Source organism: Melopsittacus undulatus, chromosome 9 (assembly GCF_012275295.1).
Source record: "Melopsittacus undulatus isolate bMelUnd1 chromosome 9, bMelUnd1.mat.Z, whole genome shotgun sequence".
NCBI lineage: Eukaryota > Metazoa > Chordata > Aves > Psittaciformes > Psittaculidae > Melopsittacus > Melopsittacus undulatus.
The window spans coordinates 44,950,789-44,975,734 of NC_047535.1; the positions used below are offsets into that span (position 1 = coordinate 44,950,789).

The 24,946-nt window shown below is 41.3% G+C and overlaps 1 protein-coding gene across 1 annotated transcript in view; it reads left to right on the plus strand.

The window, feature by feature from the left end:
- The first annotated feature begins 393 nt into the window (after positions 1 to 393).
- Positions 394 to 24,946, plus strand: part of RAD18 (RAD18 E3 ubiquitin protein ligase) — a 56,721-nt gene continuing 32,168 nt past the window's right edge. The window contains exons 1-9 of the mRNA XM_034066495.1: positions 394 to 550; positions 859 to 940; positions 4,665 to 4,726; positions 6,146 to 6,216; positions 12,544 to 12,890; positions 15,001 to 15,100; positions 17,424 to 17,608; positions 21,437 to 21,513; positions 22,213 to 22,273. Of these exons, the coding sequence (XP_033922386.1) occupies positions 491 to 550; positions 859 to 940; positions 4,665 to 4,726; positions 6,146 to 6,216; positions 12,544 to 12,890; positions 15,001 to 15,100; positions 17,424 to 17,608; positions 21,437 to 21,513; positions 22,213 to 22,273 (1,045 nt within the window). The 5' untranslated portion in view covers positions 394 to 490. The remainder of the gene's footprint in view (positions 551 to 858; positions 941 to 4,664; positions 4,727 to 6,145; positions 6,217 to 12,543; positions 12,891 to 15,000; positions 15,101 to 17,423; positions 17,609 to 21,436; positions 21,514 to 22,212; positions 22,274 to 24,946) is intronic.

Consider the following 24,946-nt stretch of genomic DNA (forward strand, 5'->3'; position numbering starts at 1 on the left):
GTGGCTGCCCCATCCCTGGCAGTGCTCAAGGACAGGTTGGACAGAGCTTGGAGCAACCTGCTCTAGTGGAAGGTGTCCCTCCCTGTGCCAGGGGTTGGAACCGGATGACCGGTAAGGTCCCTTCACCTCAAACCAGTTAAGTGGGTATTTAGTTACGAGTCATTATAAAGCGGGATGTATCCTAGCTGCGACACGGGAAGCTGCAGTTCCCACGGGCTACCCAAGCCTTTAGCAGTGCGCTCCAGGGCTGCGGGCGGACACGTCTCCTCTGCGCCGTTTACAGGGGCAGAGGATGCTGCGGGCCCCGCGGCGGCCCAGCGAGCTCTGCCCGTGCCCGTGCTGCGGCTGCGGGCCCCGGACTACAGCTCCCGGCAGCCTCAGCGCGCCGGAAGCGCGGCCCAGGTGCAGGTCGCCAGGCTCAGCGCGGGGGATTTGTACTGGCCGGCGGTGGGGCCGCGGGCAGTGTGAGGTGCGTTAGGGCCGGGCCGCCATGCCCCTGGCAATGCCGGTGCCCGAGCCGCCGTGGCCGGCCAGCCTGTCCCCGCTGAAGGTGCGTGAGGAGCGGTGGGGCCTGCTGCGGGCACGGCGGGAGGGAGGACGGGGGGGAGAGATGGCGGCCGGGGTGTCAGCGGCACGGCGGGCACGCGGGGCGGAGGAGGCCCGGGGATGGAGGCTCTGGCCGCTCCTCTCCTCCGGGCCCCGTCGGGCCGGCAGCGGGGCCGCCGCCGCTCCTGGCCCTGAGCCGCCGTGGAGCCCGGCTCGCCCGCTGCGGGCGGTTTGCGCTGTCCTCGGTGTGAGGGCGGGCAGCGGAACCCTGCCTGGTGCGAGCCCTTCGGTGACCTGCGCTTCCTTTTGCAGGCAGTGGATAACTTGCTGCGCTGTGGGATTTGCTTCGACTATTTCAGCACAGCCATGATCATCCCACAGTGTTCACACAACTGTAAGTACAACGTGAAGAACACCGTTACTTACTGCACTGGAAAGGGTTTAAGTTTCTTGCTCGCAGGACTCACTCTATCCTACTGCCTCCTGTACTAACTTCAGGAGTACTGCGTTCATAGAAGTCATCACAGAAGTGCTACTTCTTTTCCACTGTAAATCTGTGCCTCCTGCTCCTTGATTAATGTGTTTTATGGAAGGAGAGTTACTACGTCACTATTGACTTGATGGTTCTGGTTTACATTTACTTGAGTTTTATAAAACATTGCACAGAAACAGTTCTAATAAAAATTGCATGAGTGGGAGCCAAGGCAATGGGGCATTTGTGGCAAGTCAATACAGGGGTGGTGAGGTTGTTCTTCCCTTTATCCTCTGACTTTATGGCACTTTGAATCAACGTATTTCATACAAATGCATGTTGCCTTATGTTCCAGGGAGTGTCTTGGCCTTGTGACTCCAGGTGAGTCTAACTTGTCATTTACTTAACAGGTGAAGGCAGTCAGGTAGGGCAGAAGAAGGTGTACTCAGAGAAGTTTTGAGGGAATGTTTTTGTCTTCACACGTCTTTCCCAGGAAACACAAGACTGGAGAATGGCCTTATGGGCCCTGTGGGCCAGCAAAATACTCTTGTACCTTAGCTAAGTGACAGAAAACTATTGAACAATGTCTCAAAAAAGAGTTTTCTCCTTTAGAATTTCAGAGACAAGTCATCGTTTGATCATTTATTGTTTACTGGCGTGTAGAGCACAGATTACCCATCCTTTATTTCCTTTATAAAACATGTCACTCTTCTTGTGGCTTAGCCAGCACAGACATTTGCCACTGAGTGAAAGTTATAAAGCAGCCAGCAACCTTTCCTTGTGCAGTTACAGCCTCCTGACAGTACAAACCCTTGTCGTCTGGATTAATGCTCATAAGCGCCACTTATTCCTACAATTCTTCATTTAAATATCTTTCATAACATCTTGAGGGTGGAACAAAATGTGAAGCTGTATGGCAGACAGCATTAAGTGTTATGACTAAAATTTTCTGTGCTGCTCTGTCTGCCTCAGGCTGATAACTGCTGGAATGTGGTAGCAAAGCAGTTTTCTGCAAGTCAGATTAGGGGGAAGTTCATTGCCTTTTCACATGTTAAAATAAATGTTATAATTGTTTTGTTCAGAAACCATAGCACTTCCTCTTCCTTACATGAAGGAGGGCATTGTAGTTGGGCAGTGAGATTTAGTTTAGCTTGGCAAAACTATCACTTTGAAAACAGTGTATCTATGGTGGGGAGCACTGATAATTCTCTACTGTAGCTGGCAGTAGAGCCTGCCTATGACACAGCTGAGTTCAGAAGGCCTTGACTTTGAAAAGACACATTTAATTCCACCCTGAAAATTGCAGAAAGCCTAAATTTTCCACAGTAAATCAAGATTTCTTCAAGTATTTTCTACTCTATTGTCTCTGTGTAATCTCTTCTATCCACTGACATGGTACAGTTGGTGCAAAAAGCCCTCTGCCATTAATGAGTAATTATTTGTCAATAGATAAAAATGAAATACATTTGCTTGCAAAATCTTTGTGTTTCTCTTAATGGCTTCATCACAGGGCTTCCAGGCGCATCTATAATTTGTTTGTACCTACAGCCACTTGGAATTCTTCCTCTGCTCATTCAGGTGGCAGGGATCGTTCAGTAGCTCTCTTAATGGTGGTTGTTTAACTTCCACAGTGCTTTGGATTGTATCTTTAGTGACAGAATAGGTGTGTCGTTCATATTTCTTTCACACATAAAAAGCACCTGAAAATTACTATCTTCTCTAATATGGACATCTCCCCAGGGTAGAATGAATTGTGACCCTGAGATTTCTTGTACTTTCAGTCTGGGAGGACAAGCTTGGTCAGCACATGCTGAGCTGGTGCAGGAGGTTATTCCTGCCTGGCTGCTTCTTGTGGGCATGACTGCTGGCCTGGGGATGTGGAAGTGTGTTCCTCCCATGCAGAGCCGAGGCAGCTGGAACCAGCCAGGGACTGGTGGCTGGTGGTGGTTGAGCTCTGCATTCTGTTGTCTCTGCCATCAGGGCACTGCCCTCCAGCAAGGGATGATGCTGATTCTGGGAGCAGCCACCACCCCCAGGGAATGTGCTGAAGTCGGGGCCTTTATCCCCAGCACAGCTCTGGGTGAGTGCAGCCCTGACCTGGGGCCAGTGTAGCTTGGCAGGCAGGCAGGGGAACCTGGATATGTTTGACTTGCTCATAAAGAAGTGGCTATAGCTGCTGGAGCGAGCTCCTTTTGTCACCCATGATTTTCCTTTCTTTAAATCTATTGAAATTACTACTGTGCTTCCAGCTAAGCAGGTTTCAGAATTGCTTGCTCACTTAAAAAAAATATGGTATTCAGTGTGTGGTTTATAAATTGTGGCATTACCGACTTTTCTTGTGCCAAGCTTGTTTTATTCGTCTTTCTTCTCACAACCTTGTTACTTCCAGTTTAAACTCCAGAGAGATTGTAACTTCCTGGCAGCAACTTGTATACTTTCATTCTGTCATTGAGACCCAGTGATGCTCACCTTAAACTGGTACTTTGGGATTCTCTTTTGTGTACTGAAACATGGTGCTGTGGCTGAGTCTGAGTAACTATTTTGGTAGAAGCAGGTTTAGAGGTGGGTTTGGTCTGTTGGAGCAGATGAAAGTGAACTTTGTGGCACCATTTCATTTTCAGTGTATGTGCCACCTACAGTAGACAGAGACCTGTTTTGTTACCCCAGGAATGGCAGGTCCTGTGCCATGGTAGGGCCATTCCTCCCCTAGGATGAGGAGGAGAAAAGGGACAGAGGGCAGAGAATTGTATGCCTGTTGTCTTCTTTGCATGGGCCCAGAGCTGGCCCTAAGTACAAAGTTAAGGCTAAGAGCTTATGTGATTTATTATCCTCAAACATGTTTCAGCTGCCCTTGGCTATGAGCAGCGGTGGTTGCAAACAGAGGTCAGTCCCACTGCTTGCCCAAGGTGACTGGGTGTCAGATGCTGGCAGGCAAATCTGTAATTTGATTCATCTTCATACAGTTAGAGCTTTCTCTTTTTTTTTTAGTGGATCTCTCCCTTCATGTTGCAGCTTATATGTAATGTAATTTTTGAGTATTTAGATGGATTTGTGGTTTTAAGTGCTAAATTGGTGCGTTTATGCTCCTGCTGCTTCTCTGACTCCTTCACAGAGCGTCTTTGAACTGTATCTGCTTAGGTAGCTGTTGCTAAGTGTGTTAAGTGCTAAGACTGTCCAGTAATGATATAGTAAATGAATGCCTGTTTTGCTAGAGTGTGATGAGACTTTTTATATCTTGAAGTGGCAGGAAAGCTTATGGATAAGTAGAGAAAGTAGACTAATTTCAAGAATTTACTCTGACAAAATGAAGCTTATGTCATAATTCACCAGAGTCTATTGAAGCATCATGTGATGATGATACAACTTGCTGTTCCAGGGAAACATTTAAGTGTTAAAGAAATGAAAGAAAACATCTGCTCTTGACAGAGAGACTGAGATTAAATGTGGAAAGATCCTTGCATAAAATACAGATTGGCTTTTATTTGCTGCAGTCTTAATTTGATGGAAAAATTGTGTTATTTTCAGTATTGGTGTGTTGTGGTATAGTTCGCGTATATTGTGCAGAAAAGAAAATCTACTAGTAAGGATGTTGAACTGAACATTTGGAAGAATGCCTCGTAATAAATTTTTTATTTCCTTTTTCCAGATTGTTCCCTTTGTATACGCAAGTTTTTGTCCTACAAAACTCAGTGCCCAACATGCTGTGTGGTGAGTGTTTGGTTTTCTTTTCCTCGGCTTGTTTTCTGTTTAGTTTTTGGTCAATTTCAGGAGCTTTTTCCTTTGGACTATGCTAAATAATGAATTCTGGTTGTATATTACCACCTTTTCTTTTGGTGAGCAGCCCTTTGGGCAAAGTGTGGTGCTCTTGCAGCTGGAATTCTCCTGTTTCAGCTACTCTTATGTCAGCATAGTCAGAAGTAGATGGAGCATCAAACCTGGGTTTTGACTCAGAGCTGTGTACACAGTCTCTCACAAAACATTTAACACTGCCTCCTAGTTTATTAAAATACATCACTGTTTAAAACATGAGTGCTGAAACTTAAGCACTTAAATTTTCCATGGCCTCACTTCATCTTTCCAGGAGTTTTTGGAAGTGTCCATAGACCACTTAGTCCTAAAACTCATGGACTGGACTGTGTAGTCTTTCTGGGGATGAGGGGACTGTGTTACACACCAGGGAGAGGAGGTGTTTGCCAGGAGAGTTAGGTTAAATGTGGAAAGCACTAGAGGCAGGTTCAGCCTCTGCTGCAGGTGGGTGATTATTGCAATCAGACTTGGAGGCCCGGTTTTGATTAAAGAACAGAGAATGCAATTCTCTAGGCTTTAATCTAACTTTTCATCTTAAGCCAGTTGGGCTTTATTGAACTTCTAAAAATGGTAGGCTACCTAAAACTAATGCACAGCACTTCAGGAATATTGGCAAAATATAAGTAATTTTATTCTGTGTTTCTAAAGAATGAACCAGGCTAGATTTTTCAAGACTGGAAAGCAGATCTGTTTGTGGCTTTGCCAGTTTCCAAACATTCAAATAAGTACAGAGGACATTTTACTGCTGTCTTCTTAAAAATCACAGGTATTGATATGAGCAGGACTCATAAAAGCTTTGAAACAAAAGGGAGCAGAATGATAAAAGTCAGAAATTGTATAAAAAGAATTAATTGAAGGCCCAAAGCCATCTCATAATTCATATTTTCATTCAATAATCAGAAGATTAAAATTTCCCTTCATCAGTTTTCAGGCCTCATTGATTAAGGTGATTATGACATTTGTGGGATCCTTGGTTTGGTATTCGACACAATTAGGCTGGGCCATGATAAAGAACTGTTGGAGACTGGGTACGCTGGATTTTTGTTTGCTTTAGCTTTATGCTTCATTTTTATCTATTGCCTATCATCTCCCAGACTTGCAATTCTCAGGAAGTTATTTTAGGTTTTTTTTCAGGAAAAATGTTTGTTCTTTCTGCATCTTTATTCACACAGCAGTTTAGCAGAGATAGCTGAGGCATTGATCCAAGAAACAGACTATTGATCACCTGAACATTTTCTGCTGGGTACTTGGTATATTCACTGCATCTGAAGGCTTGTTTGTTCCCCCCCCACACACACCTTTTCTTTCTCTTTTTAATAGGCAGTCTCAGAATCTGACCTGAAAAATAACCGGACACTGGATGAACTAGTAAAGAGCTATAATTCTGCAAGGTAATCTGTAATTTTATGTATTCTCCCTCTGATTTGGCAGCTGGATAGGTGTGACTTGCTTTGTGTGGCCAGGCTCAGAGTCCTTGTATGGGAGCAGAGCAAGGAGCAGTGGGAGAATTGAGTGAAAACATCGTGGTGTCACAGAACTGATGTCAAAGACTAATGTTTGTGCTTTTGGGAAAATCCTGCAGTTTTCTGACTTCAGGTTACTGTCCATTCAGGTGATGTGTGGAGGTTGTGTGTGTGTGAACTCATTTTGATTTTACTTCTGGTTAGCTGCTATGTAAAGTTGCCGTCTCCCATACATAAGAAGTTGAACAGATGTGTCAGGATTCTACAAAGCTCCTTCTTATGTGTGTAGGGGGACTTCTGAACAGAAAGGTTTTGTCCAATGATAATGGTCAACTTGCAAGAGAAGCCTCTTGGTGAATTCCCATCACTAGATCAGAAAAATGTAGGTATTGAGTGAGCTTTACTGGATAAGGGAAATAATACGGAGTATTGTGCTTTCACCTTCATTTCTTACCTACCTTTCTGGTAGTTTTTAATTAATCTTTGATCTCCTCATCCCTTGCAAAGAGAGTAAGAATGACTTGGCAAACACGACAGTAAATATATGGGATTTCTTCTGTTATATTTGTTAGCTTTCGATTAGAAGCAGCTCAGTGATTTGCTGGGTATTTTGTAAGTATTCCTACGTCTGTAGGAGAGAAATACACTCTCAGGTTTTTCACTGAAATTAACTTGGAGCTTGAAGTCAATACGATTCTTGGCTTCATATGTGATAGGAAGTGTAGTTCAGTTTATGGCTTTGTTTCTTGAGAGAGTTTCCCTGTCATGAAGATCTAATCTTCTATATGACCACTATTAGATTGAATTGATTTTATTTGATGAATTTAAATTCTATAGTTCCATTATTTTAGCTTGAACTCTATCTTTGGTGTTTCCTAGTGATAAATGGATTACTAAATTTGTTTTTTTTGGTAATGTCTAATTTTGTAGGGAACAAGTAGTGCTGACTTGGATGCATTATGATATTGAATCTTAAACGACTGCTTTAATGGATCAGTATAAATCTTACCAGTCAGCGTAGTTTAATAACCCTTCCTTTTGTGACTTGGAGTTCAATCAATTTCTCAACATAGAGTTAGATCAGTCAGACACAAATCATAGTGTCCTGTTCTGTGCCGGCTGGGGTAGTGGGAGTCAGTGCAAGGTTCTTTCTGGATCTTGGTAAGAAAGGCCCAACAACAGATGGCTTAATAAGAGAACTGCTTTAATGAGACAAACTCAGAAGAGGATTATAGATAACCAGTAAATCTCATGTTGCTTCAGATGCTGGGCAACCTGTGTTTGTGCCTCTCTCAGCTTGGGATTGCATTTACTCTGCAAGCGGTCTTGAGTTTGAGGGGGACACTGCTTGCCTGGAGAGGGTTATGTGATATAAGTATCATTAAATCATAAGAGCATTGTGAGTTTCTGCCCTGGTCATGGTGGTACAGCTCATATCTTCTGTCTCCTCCTCACCTTCCCCATCTGCTTTCTTTCCTTTTGGCCTCTCCCAAAACAAATCCAGAGTCTAGAGATGGATTTTTTGAAATGTGCTAAGCTCTTCAAGTCCATCCTGACTTGACTTTGAGCCTCAGGTATTTTAGCTTTTATAAAAATTAAGCATTAAATCTTTTCAGTACTTCACAAAATGCAAACGCAATTCTCAAGTCAGGCCTGTAGGGAAAGAAAATGTTAATGTTGGTAGTACTCAGCAGAGTAGAAGCTGTGTTCTAAGATCAGCACGTACATGGAATGGAAATCATTCTAAACAGACCTGAGTGTTGATCCCACTTATACTTTAGCTCCATGTTTAGCTTATGCACAAGTGTTTGCAGAATTAGAGCGTTTGTGATCATCTGTGCTTGGTAAGTGTTCTCTCCCTGCAGAAGTGGTGTGCTCTGATGTTTCCCAGTAGAAGTGAAGATGTTGTGTTGTTTGTTATGACCCATTAATATTGTATTCTGTATGGAAGGGTAGAGGAGCAGTCCTGAATAGGATTTAATAGGTTTGAATTCACATTGCCGTGCCCTTGTGTTTGGGTACACACAAAGATGCTGAGCAGTGAAGGAGTTAAGGGTGTTCATCACTCTGATCGATTATTACCACAGGCTGCTGTCAGGGTGAGAGCAACCTTTGCTCAGTGTTCTCTGTGCTGCGTGTGCTGCACTTTGCAGGCGTCATTCATCACTCTGACCAGGTCAGGAGAACAAGACGGAGTACTGTTTGTGCCATCTTTCCTTTATGAACAATATTTTCAGTTTCAATGAGGCCAGTGTCTTCAAAAATAATAAATGTAAAGTTTTGGGATTGTTTTGAAATTAATTTCATTGTCCTCTAAGGAAGAGATCATTTTTAACAAAATGTTTAAAGAGCATGGGTATCAGAGGAGGATATGAGTAGTGCTTGTAACACTGTGTTAGGACTTACTGACATCTGGTTTATGCATCTTCAGCCTTTAAAGGGTGCTGGTCCTGCTCGTAAGTGGAGGTTTGTCACCTGTGACACATTCATTGCTTTTGTGCCAGGAAGGTAAAACTGTATCAGTTAAAACCTCTTAGAAGTGATAGTAACCTGTTAAATTCCCAAGTATAACAGGTAGTGTTGAAAACTGCATGTAAAACACAGAGCTTTGAAAATTGTGTTGTCCTGTGGTTAACTGGCAGAATCAATTTCCAGGTGAGCTGGACAGTCTGCTGAAGGTAGAGGCTGGGATTCTCCATCAAGTGCATGCTTTTTCTTGATTGCTCTGTCTCTGAATGAGGGGTGAGTCTTCCAGTCTAGTCACACTTGTCCCAGTTGCACCAATGACAACTGTCAGAATCTCTGTGGATAATGAGCAGTGTGAGTAACTCACTCTGATGGCAGTGGAGTGGAGTGGCAGTTGATAAAGGTATTGTCAGAGAGCGTTTGGCTGCATGAGGGGTGCCTGTAGTCTTCTAGCTCTTCCATCCCTGGGCCAAGGGGTGCTTGGGTGTGGGGTGCCAGTCCAGGGGGACCACTAGATGTCATTGCTCAGCCAGTGAAGCTCTTGAGTGGGTCCAAAATACCACCCTCTGGGAAAAGCCAGTCTGGAGCTTTCTTCTTTTTTGAATTTAGTATTAGCATTTTATGCATTTTCCCACCAAAAAAAGAAAAAAGGCATACAGAGATTTCATGTGTGTTTTGGCAAACAGATTTTCATATTCTTGTCCTAGTGTTCTTTTCATTGATTCTGTGTCAAGATCAGATCCTTTCAGGAAGTCTATTCCTAAGCCCTTGTTCTTCAATATGAAGAAAAACTCTGTATGATTATTTGCAGACCAATGATGTAATTAAAGCAACTTTTATTATCAAATTATTGTTAGGATAAATTTGGGGTTTTATATTGCGTGTCCAGTTTCTCCGTTTTATGCCAGATCATATTTTATTGAGACAACTGTTACTACAGAATCTGAAATCTCTGTTCAGAAGATTTCTCTGTTCTGGCTGTCTTCATGCAAATGTTAACAACGTACATTTGAAGTGAGATGATCCCCTTTGGGTAATCCATCCTGTCAGCTCTGGAGCACCTCTTTTGAGATCAAAAGTTTATACTTTTGTATAGGACACACTGTAAAAATGCTGAGCTTTCCACTCTGAGCCTTTTGCTGTGTGTCTGCTGCCTGCTTCTGGCCACTGAGCTGCTGGCCTCCCTCCAGCCCTTGTAGTTGATCAGCTGCCCCTTGCTTGGGTTTGCAGTCCACTTGGGTCCAGGCTCACGTCCAAGCATGTGTACTGGGCTGATAGCCTTCCTGAGGGACATAGCAGACTACTAAAGGCTCTGCTTTGGAAAATTCAAAGGACTATAAGCTGTGCTGTTGTGATACTTCTTGAGAAAGAAATGTTGAGAAAAAGGTACATGAGTCAGTTTGAAGTCTGGTGAAAAGATAAACTGATGTGAAGTTTGAATTTTAGGAGTGTTGTCAGCTAGTGGGAACACACTGGGAAATACATTTTGGCTTGTGAATTCATGTTGTGGAAAATAAACTGACTTAATTGGTAGTTACAAATAGAATGTGTTACTTTGACAAGAGGAGGAGCTCTTAAAAACAATGGAAATACATTGAAAAGATGAAGATGATCAGTTGTATTCTCTAGATTAAGATGGTGAATTTAAGCAATGGCCTAGTTGTTCAGTTATTTTTGCCTTTGGTGGCTGTATTCTTTTTTTTTGTGGGAAGACTAAACTGATATGATGCCAGTGATTGCATTTATGGATCTGTTCTATGTTATCTGAGCCATGCAGAATTTAGCTTGCTATAGCATTAGCATAGGATTCTGGGCTTTTGTGCAAAAAATGGTTGCTTAACAGCCATAAAGAATAATACGATAAGGTTATGTGTTGACTTTGATTAGCTACTTTAATGATAGGCTGATTGTATGAAAATGTGAGGGAGTCACAAGAAACAGATACTTTTTATGTAACCATAAGATGAACTCCTTGTATAAAGAGGGGAATAATGTCTTTGGTCTTTGGTAGACTACCCAGCTGCTTCCTTTTGAGGATTAAACTTTGCCTGAGTGCGTTAGGAATACAAGGCAACAAAATTTGTTTGATTTTGAACCTGATCGCAGAATATAACCATCTGTGATGTGACAAGTCTTTGGAGGCTATAGTTTGTTACCCTTAAGTAGAAGAAAACCGTGCATTTATCTGCAGTAAAATGAGATATTTTGTCTGCCGGTTATTGCTGCTAAAGCTGTGTTGAGCAATGATACCCTGTCAGACGTTTCTAGTACTTCTGGATGAAATACACCCCTTATAAACAGCAAATGTGAGGTGGGAGTGAGACAGGGCTGTGTGAAGGCACTCTCTTTATGTTCGCATTAACTAGCTCCTGAGGTCCCCATGCAGCTGATCCTATGTCAACAGGAGCTAGACCACCCTGTGTCCATGGCAGCCGGGGGATTGACCTCCTTAAAACCTTCCAGTCCATATCTAGGCATGAGCAGACAGAAAAAACATAGTTTTGCTGCCACACTTAACTGCACTTGTTTGCACTGCAGAAAGTCAGGGAGTCCTGGGACAGATGTGAATTGCCACTGATAGATGTGGTCACTGCATCCAGTAAGCCAGGAAACTTAAACTCCAAATCAGCCTTCTGGATCTGGCTTGACCATAACTATTGCAGTTGTTGTGGTGGTTCACCCTCTTAAGCTGGCATTATTGTGGGGTTACCTGATGACTTATGTGAACTTCTCTTTAAGAGATATATGTACAGACAGTTCTTAATTAGTTGTTCTTCTTAGATACAAAAAATCTTTACCTTAAGACTGAGAAGTTTTCTGACTACTTACACAATACTGAAATGTATTCAACTGTGAAGTCTGAGCACATAGATGCATTTCAGACTTATGGACCTTGTGTTGTCATGAAGGTGCTGTAAGAGAGAATTTTATGGCAGTGTCTATTCTGTAGGTACATCACCCACAGTCCTCTGCTCAAGTTGAGGACCTACAGATGTTCTACTTTCAGAGGCTTTGTCACCCCTGGTGTGGTGGATTGTGTCTCAGTCAGAGCTGTAAAGCTGTGGCATTTAAATAAAGAGCATGCACTTGCTGAGCAATGGCAGTACTAAAAATCCTAGTGCTTGAAAAAGTCAATGTGCTACAGATGGGAAGGAGGAGGAGACTTCGATGTTACACACTTGTTTGTGGTCTTTAGAGGCTATGCATCCATGTTTGAGGGACCCCAAGTGTCTTGTGCAGTTGTAGTTACTAGTGCACAGGGACAGTCTCTTGGGAGAAGTGAACATCATCTGTATTGTCCTGTGCTCTTAATGCATGCCTGCCAAGGACACTGTTCTGGCTTAATTTGTCTTTGATCAAGTTGTACAAAATACATGGTAAAATAAACAGGATTCTGCAAAGAATCCTGGGCAGGGGTGGGAGTAAGAAATATAAGGAAGAAGCTCTTTACTGTGAGGGTGGTGAGGCACTGGAACAGGCTGCCCAAAGCAATGGCAATGCTGTGTTCCGTGTAGTGTTTTGAGAGGTGTTTTGTTATAGTTGCAAAGTGCAATACATTTTGTTTGAAAATTGGGAAGCTGATTTTTAGGCTCTGTAGAGCGTGGTGAGGCTCAGCTGGCATGCTCCTGGTTTGTGTGGGCTAGCAATTCCCCAGTGCTGTGTGCGTGTGAGGGAGAGAGGGAGGAAGGGAGAAAAAGCTCCATCTGGTTTTGTTCTGGTTTCTTCTCAAAGAAAAAGCTAATACTGTCCAGTGTGGCTAACTGCATATTGTCTTCTGGATGCTTCTAGACAACAGCTGTTCCAGTTGGTCTTGGATACTCCACTGATTTCATCTCCATTGGCCTGTAGCAGGCATTCAGCTGGCAAAAGCCAAGTTAAGAGTTCTGCATCTTGGCCAGTTGTAAAAGAGGTGCCAGTGATTGGCAGTTCCTTGAGAAAGGAAGAAGTTTGCACCTCAGCAGAGGGCCTGGCACAAACAGATGAGAAGAGTTTGGAAACTGAGGAACACCGTGACCTTTACAACAGTTCTGCAGAGGCTGATGGTAAAGACAATGAAGTGGGATCACAGGAGAGCCCTGAGTGCACAAAAAGTCAGGAAGAGCCTTCTACATCTGTGGTAAAAGTAGTAAGGAAAGGTGAGATGCTTAATTTTTGTTTTTGCCCAGTTCTTTCCCCCAGGTCCATGGCTGTAGTTGGCTGCATGCTTTAGAGGATCTTTGGTACTTGGCATTAATCTCCTTTCTCTGCATTGTTTTCCCTTGCATTGGCATGATCAGATGCTTCCCATATAACTGGACTATGCTTCATTCAGTTTACTGCTTATGTGGCACAGCTCTGTTACAAGCATATCTTGACGAGGAAGCTTGGGTTGATGCCAAGTAATTAAATGGAGTTGAGTGCTTACAGATTCCTTTGCTTTGAGTAACAACTCTAAAAAAAAATAGTTGCACAAGAGACTTGATAAAACTGAAGTAATTTTCTTTTCTCCTTCCCCTTAATGACCAGATAGACATTTATTCTGCTCTTGTATTCTTAAGTAACCAGAAGCAAGGTATTTTATAGTGTGTTTGTTATCTGAGAGGTGCACTCAAAATCAAAATGATCATGGCTTCAGTTTCGTTAGTATTCCTATTCAAGCACTTTCCAGAAGAAAGTACTCTGCTTTATTCTTCTGTAATTCTACAGTGTTAAAATGCATTTATTTTGAAGCATGAAAATGCCTATTTGTACTAATAAACTACAATGAAATGACAGAATCCTCTTAGTTTTGACATGATGGCAGCCGCCCCATTGACACAATTAAAAGCCTACACTAAAATAAAAGGCTGTGTAGGAGTATAGCACTGGTACTTGCTAGCTCATATTTATCTATTCTTTTGTTTAACAATTTATTCAGCTGGAACTCTGAAGTTCATATTTATTCATTAGCTGGGTAAATACTGCTTAAAGATGTCTTACAGCCAGAGAAGTAGCCATGTGAAAATGGCATCAAATTACTCAGAAGTTATGTTTCCAAGTTTTATGCATCAGACTTGCGTTAGTAATTTAAAACTCATATGAAATTTTACTGCTCATTTATTCTTGAGCAATTGAATTTTTCACTTGCTTACTGTTTTATGGCCTTATTAAATCTTCGAGCATGCATTACATTGAAATTATTTCCACAAATGCAGAGTAGTTGGTCAAATATCACTGAAAGGCTTGAAATTGAGGCAGTGCTGAAGTGTTTTTTTTTCCCCGTGTTAAGAATTCAAATGTTACATCAAATACGAGAATAGATGGCTCAGAACTATTGTGTTGTTACTGTCCCCACTTCTTTCTTTCTGTTTTTTTTTAACCTTTGGCTAGAATATGATGTCATGGGAGCCAGGAATTGTGAAGCAGTGTTACCAGATAACTCCTCAATTCCCACAGGATTTCAGTGTTTTTCATAGCTTGTGTTTTGCTTTGTCTTTTAAATCAAAACTGACTTCCTTCGTACTGATAGATACAGAGGCTGGCAGTTAAAGAATCTCTTTCTCATGCTGTTCATTTAAAGTCAGCCTTTTGGTTTTGACATGATGTGATTACTAAAGATGAATATTTTAAGTCTGTGGTTTTTGACTGTTTTTACAGGTAATGTTTATAGCTGCTTCTTGAAAATAAGATGCAGGAGGAATTCAGAGTTGAGTGGGACTATGCCATAGGGCACCTGAGCTTCTGAACCTGTCACAGAATCTAGTTATCTATTCTAAGAAATGAGTATGAGGCATGGTTGGATGGTAGGATTCCTGTGAGGCTGAGTTAACTTGTGTCTTGACAGTTCTCTTCAGAACCATAGATTGGGAACGTAATGTTAATGTGGATAAAGTTTGTGCTATAGTCTTTTATCAAAATGAAGCAGCTTCCTTTATTTAGGAGTGAAATACCACAAAAATGAAACCCATTAGCACGGAAATATGCTGATGTCTATATATGCCTCTAGGTTTCCATGTAGTATGTATGTTATTCTAGATTTTGATTAGTGATTTCATTCCATCTGACTGCAGGGAAGATAAGAGTCATTCTGATAATTACACAGAGAGGGAAGTAAGTGTTCTGGAATAAAAATGAGAGCTAAAAATGAAGATTCTGAATAGACATGCCATATCTTTAAGAAATCTGGAATTTTCATTTTCTTCTATTAACAATAAGCTTTTCCAGATGAAAACATTTGCTCTTTGCTGTAACATCCACAATAGTAAATTCCTTCCCCTTTGCTTTCAGTGGATTGTCCTGTTTGTGAGGTTGCTATTGCAGAGGAATACATAAACAAACATCTGGATACCTGCTTGACAAGAGAAGAGAAGAAGGACTGCCTTAGAAGGTAAGAAGCAACTTTAAGAACTTGTATATGCGTGCAGATATTTTCCTGTATTGCTTGAAATAAAGAATATTAGTTGATGGATTATAGTATCATGTTTCTTCATTACCTGCTGTATAGGTCATTCTGAAATCATTGTATAAATATGATCATGGTGATTTTTTTCCCTCTCAAGAAAGTATGTGGATTGCCAGCAGAATTACTTTTTGGCTTTTAGTGGCAGGAAAACACTGGACAGCATTTTAAAGTATTCAACATGGAGAAAACTTAGCCTGTATGTTGTTCTTGTCAGGTTTCTGTCACTGACATTAAAATTCTATTCCATGAGTTGTTCCCATTTTTCACTTGGTGAATGGATTGCTTCCCTCAATTCAGATATTGCAGAAGACAATTGCTTCACTAGCTGTCCAGTTAAAACAAAAATTGCGCCTTACTCTGCTTACTGTGGTTCTTTTCAAGCTGCCCCAATCAAGGTGGTTTCTTTAAGATCTCGATGTCCACAAGATTAATGCATGCCTTTAGCTTTATGCCTTCACCCTAGAATTTCTCATGGCTGCCACAGTCTCAACAGAAGTGGAGATTTCAGTTTGTTTTACTTATGAGCATAAATTTAGGCTCTTAATATTTCTAACTGATCAGACTTAAGAACTGTGAGGGACTTAATGCACACTTGTATTTCCAGTTTTTCTGAACCTTCCTTGACTTAGAAAGTAGTTTTATGTTAAAGCTCGTTTTGCCCAGTGCTTAGAATGCAGTCTATAGGCTTAAGGTCTTTATAGGTGAATAAGTGGTAAATTAATACTGAAATCTGATGTTACATCCTGATTTTCATTGGGATGTTTTAGTGGTTTTTTTCTGTATTCTTAATGAATGGAAATAAAAGCCAGGTGTTTCTTTGGTGTCAAGGCCATGTCCCTAACAGAAATTTAAATTTTGCTTATTTTATCTACTCTGCTTGGATATTAAGAACGTGTTATGCAAGATGCTTCTCCTTAGGGACATGCTGTTGTGTGTTCAATGCTGGCTTTTGGCAATGTATTTGTTTTATGTCTGTGTTGTGCTGTTACCGAAACCCCGAATATCTCTAGCTCTTCTCTGAGGAATTTTAGCTCTGTTTATTCTCAAATTAGGAGCACATGGCATGCTATTTTAACAGTTGAGCAGCGTTTCAATGAAACTGATCATTTAGTCCCCAAAACCTGTGTGAGAGTAATTACAACAGGTAAGTGCATGTTCACAAAGGACACACTGTGTTTCTTAAGAATTGGGAAAAAACCCACCAACATTAAGCTTCAAAACTGTTGTGAACTGTTCTCGTGAAGCTCTCTGCTAGCAAAGCTGTTGTCACTCTTCTGGGTCATTCCGCTGGTGAATTGTAAGTGTGTACATGTCTAAATGCTGTTCTTCTATAACAAATCACGTAAATTGAAGATGAGTGAGGCAGTAGATGGATTTGGGCACCTTTGTACCTAGTTTAAGTGTATTTCTCCACGAGGTGTAGGGAAGACTGAGCTTATTTGTGCAGAAGGAAACTGTTCTGCTAATGTTAGATGACAAAAGTTGTAGTAGGACTTGAGTTTTCTGTGGCAGTTTCCTGTAATTGAGATGTTTTCCCTAGCTGTGCCAAGAACGTTGAGTTCTGACATAAGGCAGTGTGGAGGAGTAAATTTTGGTTTTTGATGTTACTCATCTGAGAGCACTATTAGTTCTTTTTAATGTCACTTGCTGCATTATCAGATTACCTTCTGTTAGATGAGAACTATAGATTTGTGTTCAGGTACATGACTATCTTCCTTGAAGTCATTTTCCCAGAAAACTGAAAAATCTCCTAATTCAAGTATTGGCTTGCAGTTTTAATGCTGTAAAACTTCACCAGCTGATTCAGCTGAGACATGGCCAGTATTTGGGTGGAAAACCTGTGTTGTAGCTATCTGAATTAAGTACACCTCCTCTTGAACTCAGAGAAAATATAAGGCTTCATCCTAATGAAGGTGGACAATACTGTGTTTGCTGATGTGATTCTGAAACCTTTGCTGTAGATATTAAAAACTGAGCCTCAGGGCTAGTTACCTGAGTAGTTTTGCATCATTTCCTACAGAAAATCAGATGAGACCTATTGCTTTCTGCACGTTTGAAATGTTCTTTGTGGCAGATGGAAAAGGTGTTCTGGTTTCTAGAGCTGCTGCCATTGCATCTGTGATGTGCTGTGTCTGTCATGACTGAAGTGATTCTTCCAGGTATTTCTTGCCCAGAGTAGATGAAATACCCTGTAAACATGTAAATCAGTGTTTTTATTTTCATAGTTTGTTTCCTTTTCCTTTTGCAGTTCTGGTCACAAAAGGAAGCCTATGTCTAAAGTTGTTTACAACTTGCTCTCTGATCGTGATTTAAAGAAGAAGCTAAAGGAACATGGTCTGTCTACCCGTGGGACCCGGCAACAGCTGATTAAAAGACACCAAGAATTTGTGCACATGTACAATGCTCAGTGTGATTCTCTAAATCCCAAATCAGGTAAGTTAGAAAGCCTAGGAAAGTTGTTACCACTGCAAGCTGTTTGTATGCATTGATTCTTCTGTTCTCAGGGTAGGAGTAAGGCTGGTTCCTGTATCTGGGGAAAACCGGAGCTGGAAGAATTTATCTGGTATTAATCTTGGTTTATGCAATAAAAGGAAATGTAATGAGAACCAGAAATGTGTGGCTGTACTCTGGAAGTATCCAGCCAGGATTTACATTTGTATTGAAGTTCTTTTGATACTTCCTGGTTTATTAACCCTGTTCTGAAAAATTTTCTGTGTTTTTATTGACTTTAATGAGTGCCTCCAAATTAGACTTGGAGCTTTTTAGTCAAAAAATGGGAAGTACCTGAAGTTCTTAGTGAGTGAATGGATTAGTAGTTTATCTTTTGTTCTGAAGTTGTTCTCTTCTTCATATGCACTGAGACTTTCATATTTTTTGTTTGTATGTTCATATTATTATTATTATACTTTCTTTTTTTTTGTTGGATTTAATTTCAAAATCAGGTATCTTTTTGGAGATGACAGGTAAGGGTAGAGAGAATTAACAGGAAAGCATGAAATGTTTTGCTGTAGTTTATATCAGTTTGGGTGCTTGGCAGTATTTTTATACAATTAAACTCAGACTATATATAAATAGCTATATGGGATAAGGAGAATGTGTTTTAGTTGCTAATGTGAGTGCAATATAAACTTCCTTTAAGCAACCATTTATTGTTTGCATGTGCTTAGGCTCAATGCTTGAAAAATGCCAGGGCTGGAACAGGGAGGATGAGATCTGAGTAAGGTATTTGTGCTGCCTGGCTTTGTAGGCAGTGTGGCCATATTTTAGATTCAGAATAGCGTATATGAGCTAGAGAGAGCTGTCCCAGCTCCTCTTGTTATATTGTTTTGTACAAGATGAATACATGCATCTTCTTTAAAGGTCTTGCATTTGTCATCTCAGTTCAGTTCTCCAGGCGATACAACTGATACCACAAATACACTGGCGCGTGTGGGTGAGAGACAGACACCAGATTTAGCTGTATTATTTTTTATTTGATTAGAAGCTTTTGGCAAACAATCCTTTTAAAGGAATTTCTAGTAGGATCATGTTCTGATATGTCTCTCCGGGGAGCTGCACACCCGTCAGTGTCCTGGAGATTCTCATATAGATGGTATTGCATGTTCTGCACTGGTTTCAGGATGTTGCTTGTTGTCTGCTAGGTATGTAGCGTAGGTCAGGCCTCCTGCTAGCAAGAGCTGCTCTTGGCTGCTTCAGAAGTAGAGAGATGAGAAATAGGCTCCTCACTCTCTGTTTGATCTCTTTTATTTTCATGTTTATGGAGAATAAAATTCTGCAGCACCAGTTCACTGCTTCTTCCAGAAGCCCTAAACAATTCTGAATGTTTCTGTGTGTGTTGAAGGGCTCAGAAACCACTGGCACCAGCTAAATTTTTGTGGCAGTGGGATTGTCAGGAGCTTGAATGAACAAGCAGGACAGCAGAGTGAGCTGGGGGCCAAGGAGCTGCTTCTGCACAGCTGGGCTCAGCAGCAGACAGACACCACTGCAGGTGCACAGCTCAACTTCACATCTGTTGTTTGATTATCTGCAATAGGAATAATTGGGGGCCAGCACCCTTGGAGAAGGCTGCCAGATTTAAACACATTAAACTCCACTTAATTCATCAGTTATTTAACAAATATGACAGTATAGGGGAGTATTTATTTCAAGTGAATATTAAAAGCTCATCTGTTAACTTCATGCATAAGTGGTTTTGTATGTGATCAGACAGTTGGAAATGCTGGATATCCACAACTTCTACTGTGGCATTTAGAAAGTAAAGTAGATTTTTGGAGTTCAACTCCTTTACTAAACCAGCAGAACCACCAGATGCTGTGCTTTTTGGAAAATAGGCAGTCACTGAGGATTCTAAATATGAATTTAGCAGCCAAGCTGTAGGCTCCTGCTTTTTTGAAACCTTGATTTCACTTGCCAGCTCTTGGTCTGGAATGTGGGAGCAAGCGTATGAGAAAAGCAAGTTTGCAACCAACACTACTTGCTTTTTTTGTTTTGCTTCTTTAACCATTTTAAGAACTTGACTAAGGAGGTTGAGTGCCGCAGTGATTTAGGTGCCAAGTGTTACTGCTTAGCTTGTGCTGAAGTGCTTCCAAAAATAAACATGCTTTCAAAAATGATTTCCTAGGACTTCAGAAAGTGTCTGGGATGATAACCAGCACACAGAGTTAACATTGTGTTTGACTTCAGCAGGAAGAGAAGTTTAGGGAGTTTGTGCTTTAAGTCTGCAAGAACAGCACTTGCATCAGAATCTCAGTCACGCTAAGGTTCATGTCAAACTTGGAAATGTAGTTAAATGCTCTCAAAGGGTCTGTCCAGGTTCCTCCAGCAGCAGGAATCAATGTAGAGCAGGTCATGGAGGTGCTCTGTTGTCCGATGGCTGAACACGAGTGGAGCAGTTTTGAAGTAGGGTGTAGTGCGCTGGTCAGGAGCCACTGCAGCTTCAGGAGAGGGGAAAGGAGAAGCCATGTAGCTGAGGCTGTACTGCTGCTGGTATGCTGCAGCAATGTCAGCGTGAGGAATGGATGCTGGTACAACTGAAGCCTCATGTCTGCTCAGGGTGTGCAAGGGTTGGCTTTGTGCAGAGCTGGCTGCTCTCTGTTAGTCCTTGAATGTGTTGGAAGGGAGTTCTTCACTTGATGCTGGTGGTGAAGTAGCACCAAGTTTCTTTGTGTTGTTCATCCAGGCCTGCTAAATGAAGTTTCACTGTGTGTGACAAGGTAGTGACATAAATAATGCAAACTTTCTACTGAGTTCTGGCTCAGCACCTTCTTGTAAAGGGTGAATTATTAAACTTGCACTTAAGATGCAGCCATGCATTTTCAGTGGTAGCAGTGAACTTGAGGTCACTATATAATATGAATAGCTGAGCTTCTGAGGAAGCATAGGTGCCAAATTCCTGGATTTTTAAACCAGTTTTGAACAGGTTTTATACCTCCACAGCTAAATAAGCATTTGTTCTCTGGCTACTTTGCTGCCTAGTGAAAGAGTTTGTTTTAATAAATACCCACTGCTACCTAGTAGTTAGGTGAAAATGATTAAGTTTAGAAACAGATTTGTAAAAGGAAATGCGAAAATAAGCTATGCGGGCTCCTGTATAGCTGCAGTTTTAGTTAAAATGTTAATACACAGTTGTGTCTGTTTATATGCTTTTGATGTGTCCAACATAATCATTAGTGTAGGTTGAAATTCATCTTCGAACTTGGACATAAGCCTGCAGACAGTTTCGTGTTGCCTTGGAAGGCAGTCCATGGAGGTAGAAGTAAGATAAACAGCAGATGTCATTGGTTTATCTTCCATTGAAAGATACATAGCAAAATGGAAACTGTTTTTTCCTAAAAGATGCACTAGAGTAAGATTCAGGTGTGATTTGAAAAGACTACCTTTTCCTATTAACTTAATGCAAAGGAAATGGAGCAGTTGCTTGGGAGGTGACTGAGTGCCAGGCACTGGGAAGCACAGCGGGGCTGCTGCAAGGCACCGCAGCCAAGGCCACGGCTCCTGACTGTGCCTCCCAGTCCCGACTCTCCAGCACTGCCTCCAGTGCTTAGCTGCTATGGGTGGAAGTGGTTTCTCTGCATGAGCAAACGTCTGCTGAGCCCATGCTGAGTGGATTTGCTTGGGATCGGAGTCTGAGTTCACAGTTGAAGAGCTAATGCTGGTTTGTCTCTTTATGGCTAAAATTCATGGTAGTTTCATTCAGTGCTGTTACATCTTTTTATCTAAGAGCTTCTGTTTTACTGATCCTTTTCTTGTATTTCCAAACAGTTGCGGAAGTTGTTAAAGAGCTGGAAAACAATGAGAAGATCCGGCTTCAGCTTGAATTGAATAAACCTGGTGAAAGTGTAAGCTAATTATCTTTGTTTTCAGAGAGGGGGATGATTAGGAGATATTGCACAGTGGGTACAGAACATTTGCTCATCACTTTATTATGGGAATTTCCCAATTCCCAGATTGTGTGTTATAATTCACATATACCATATTATAATCAACATGATTTTCTCATACCACTCATTTATCCTGGGCAGTTCTTTGTGTACTGCTGATGTTTCTATGCCCAAACCATTTAAGTAGGAGCATTTTTTGATGGCAAAAAAAAATTCTTGAGAAATGTTCCCCTTGGAGATATTGGAGGATTTTGACCCTCCATGGCAGTGTGGGGAATATTTTGCTTCCTAGAATTCTCTAGGATTTAGATAGTAAATTCCTTGCTTCCTTGTCGGCAATAGCGCCTGTTCTTTTCCCATGACATATGATACTTTTGTGACTTTTGGAGTATGTTTATTGCGTAGCATTAGGAAAATTTTTATGGTCCACACATGCTGGGTGTTATGTGGGATAGCTGGGCGCAGGCCTGTTGACTTTGTGAAAGCAAATCAAGGCAGCATGTGTACGTACTTTATAGATTACTGTCTGCAGATGAGATGGTAGGAGCTGGTGGGGGTAAAACAGCTGATCTGTCATGCAGTTTTAAGATTCTAGTTTCAAACTATGCAGCATCATCTTTTTGTTTCTGTAAATAAACACCTGTGTAATTTCTATAGAGCTTGACCTTCACAAAGGACAAGACAGAGAAAGAAATAGATGAGATCCACTCTGACTATCGTAAGTAATAGCATTTTGCTTTCAAATTCACCTCCTTTTCGTTTGTACTTGGAGGCAATTGAGTTCAGTTCATGCAAACTGGGTTATCATTTAGCTGGTTCTAGGTTTTGTTAAACTTGGGCTTGCAGCAGATAAATCTGTGTGTATTAAATCACAAGTAAAAAATCCAAAACAAAACCAAACCAAACACAAAACCCAACAAACCAACAACCAAAAAAAGCCCCGAACAAACAAAAATAAACAAAAAAATCCCTTGTTACCCTGTGAACAATGGCATGCATTCCTGGTCATTTTCTCACCTTCAGGTTTGACACTTCTCTCCCTTTTCTGGGGTTCTGGGCACTCTGTAGCATTTGCTTTGCAGGCAGTGCTGAGGCTGTGAGCCCTCCAGGAGTACCAGCCTGGCTCAGGTGTAGCTGGGCCACTGCAGGGGGAGGTGGCTCTGCTGATGTGAAGTGTGCTGAGCTGGCAAGACGGGGCATTGGCTCGTTGTCTTGGCTCTGCACTCACCACAGTAACACAGATAGTGGGTTTCCCCATTACTTAGGATACACTAACCCTACACTCTTAATGATAGGACACTGGCTTTATTTAAAATGCACCTGTATTCTGGGTTGTGGTTGGTCATCCCAAGTTCTCTAGCCCATCCATCCTGCTAAAAAGTGTGTTTTAACTGAGCAAATATGTTTTTTTCCATATTGTATTTGTATATTGTGATTCTCAAATCATACAGGGTTTCACAGTGCTCCTCACATTCTCTCCCTTCCTTCTACTCCTCTCCACAAACACGTTTCTGCCTCCTCCCTGTCTGCTTTTCTACTTTCCCCTCCCATCCATCCCTGTGATTTTGAAGCGATCTCTTAGGAAGAACACTCTGCTCATTTGGTTGACCTCTTCCCCTCCATTCTGTTCCAGTGACTGGGATTCAGTGCAAACTGGGTGATTTTGTTTGTTTGTTTTGTTGTTGCTGTTTGTTTCATTTTTCACAGAGTCCTCTATGTTTTTGCAAGAGACCAGGGCCTGTGTTGGCTATTAAATTTGCTTCTCCTCTGACAGAGTAACAGATTTGTTCTGGAAAGTATAACTGGAATAAATATGTAAAGGAAAGAAGAGACTATTTAAAGCAGAAAAATGAATTAAAAATAAGAAAAATATCACAGGGAGTGATACAATTTTGCTTGGGTTTTTTTTTGTGGGTTTTGGGGGTGTGTGTTGTGATTTGTGGTGTGGGTTTTTGTTACTGCTGTTTTTCATTTTTAGTTTCCAGCAGAGAACTGATTCCAGTTTAACTTGACCCAGGGAAAGTACAGTATTTTAAACTGTCTTTCTCCTTACTGTGTGCTTAAACTTGAGAATAGTGTTTTCTCTCTCCGTGGAGCTGTCTGACCATCTTCATGGTTTGTTTAGAAGCAAACATCCTTGTGAGAGTTAAAGATTGCAGGACTTGTATCCTGTTGTAGTAATTTAGTACAGAAACAGCTAATGGAAACTGATTTTTACAGATGATTTCCTGACCCTTCTTTGTGTGTTTGTACATTGGGGTTTAAACAGAATTACTTTGTACTTATCTCTCTAGTGGTGTTTTATTAGTCACAATTTCTTTCCTGTCGTTTTCCACTCATTTCGCTTCACCTGCGCTCTGCTTGCACTCTCAAACATGGTAGTTAGCCATGTAATGTTAAACCAGTATTCAGTAGATATTAAACTTCTTTGCTTTCAGCCACAGAGAAGCAAAGCAATGAAGGGACAACTTGTTCTGATTATACTTAAGGGTTTTTAAATCTGCAATGCACTCATATTTCCTGTGTTTCCTTGTGTTGCTTCAGGCATATAAATTATTCCATAATGCAGCTAGATTTAGCCTTGTTGATTTTAGTTGTATTTCTGTGAGGGCTAAATAAGGGCCTAAATCTTTAGAAAATTTTTCCCTTGCTTTTTGTTGCTGTTGCTGAGAATATAGATATTTTTAAGTGTACGTGTGTTGTTTGTGGTTTTTCATCTTAAGCATTCACCTCTAATTCCAAGTAACTGGTTAATAATTATTCTCTTGCCATGCAGAAATTTCTAGCAGTAAAATTAAATAACTCAAAAAGTAAGATAAATTTGAAAGTATTAATCCCAAGTTGGATATGTTTCCATGCAAGGCTTTCATAGCTCTGTAAAGCACAAATCTGAAGCTCGGTGCCTGCAGGATGCTCTACAGCTGATCACATACCTATCTGTTACTGCTCTGCTCCTTAGCGTACTGTAAATGTAGAAGGTGAGTCTGAACAAAAGCTGGTGGAGGAAGGTACCTGAAATCACAGTCAGCTATGATCAGACTTCTCATCCTTCTTCCCACTGATGAGGAATGTTTGGGAGCAGGAGGGTGAAGGAGCGGCCATGGGGATGTGCTGCTCGGTACAGTGCCTGCACAGCTTTTTATAGGGCAGCACTGTCACCAGACATCCTACACAAGAGACCCTCTTAAATCCATTGTTTTCACATATTAGATGTGCATAAATTCCTCCTAAAGCTGGATCCCTGGTTGCATTCTTGTTGGAACCTTGCAAACAATTGCATTATATGCCGGATGCCAGGGTGTGTGTGTGTGTGTGTGTGTGTGTGTGTGTGGAAACGGGAGCCCATCAGTTAGGTTGTTGCTTTTGTTTTCTTGTCCTGTTATACACATTT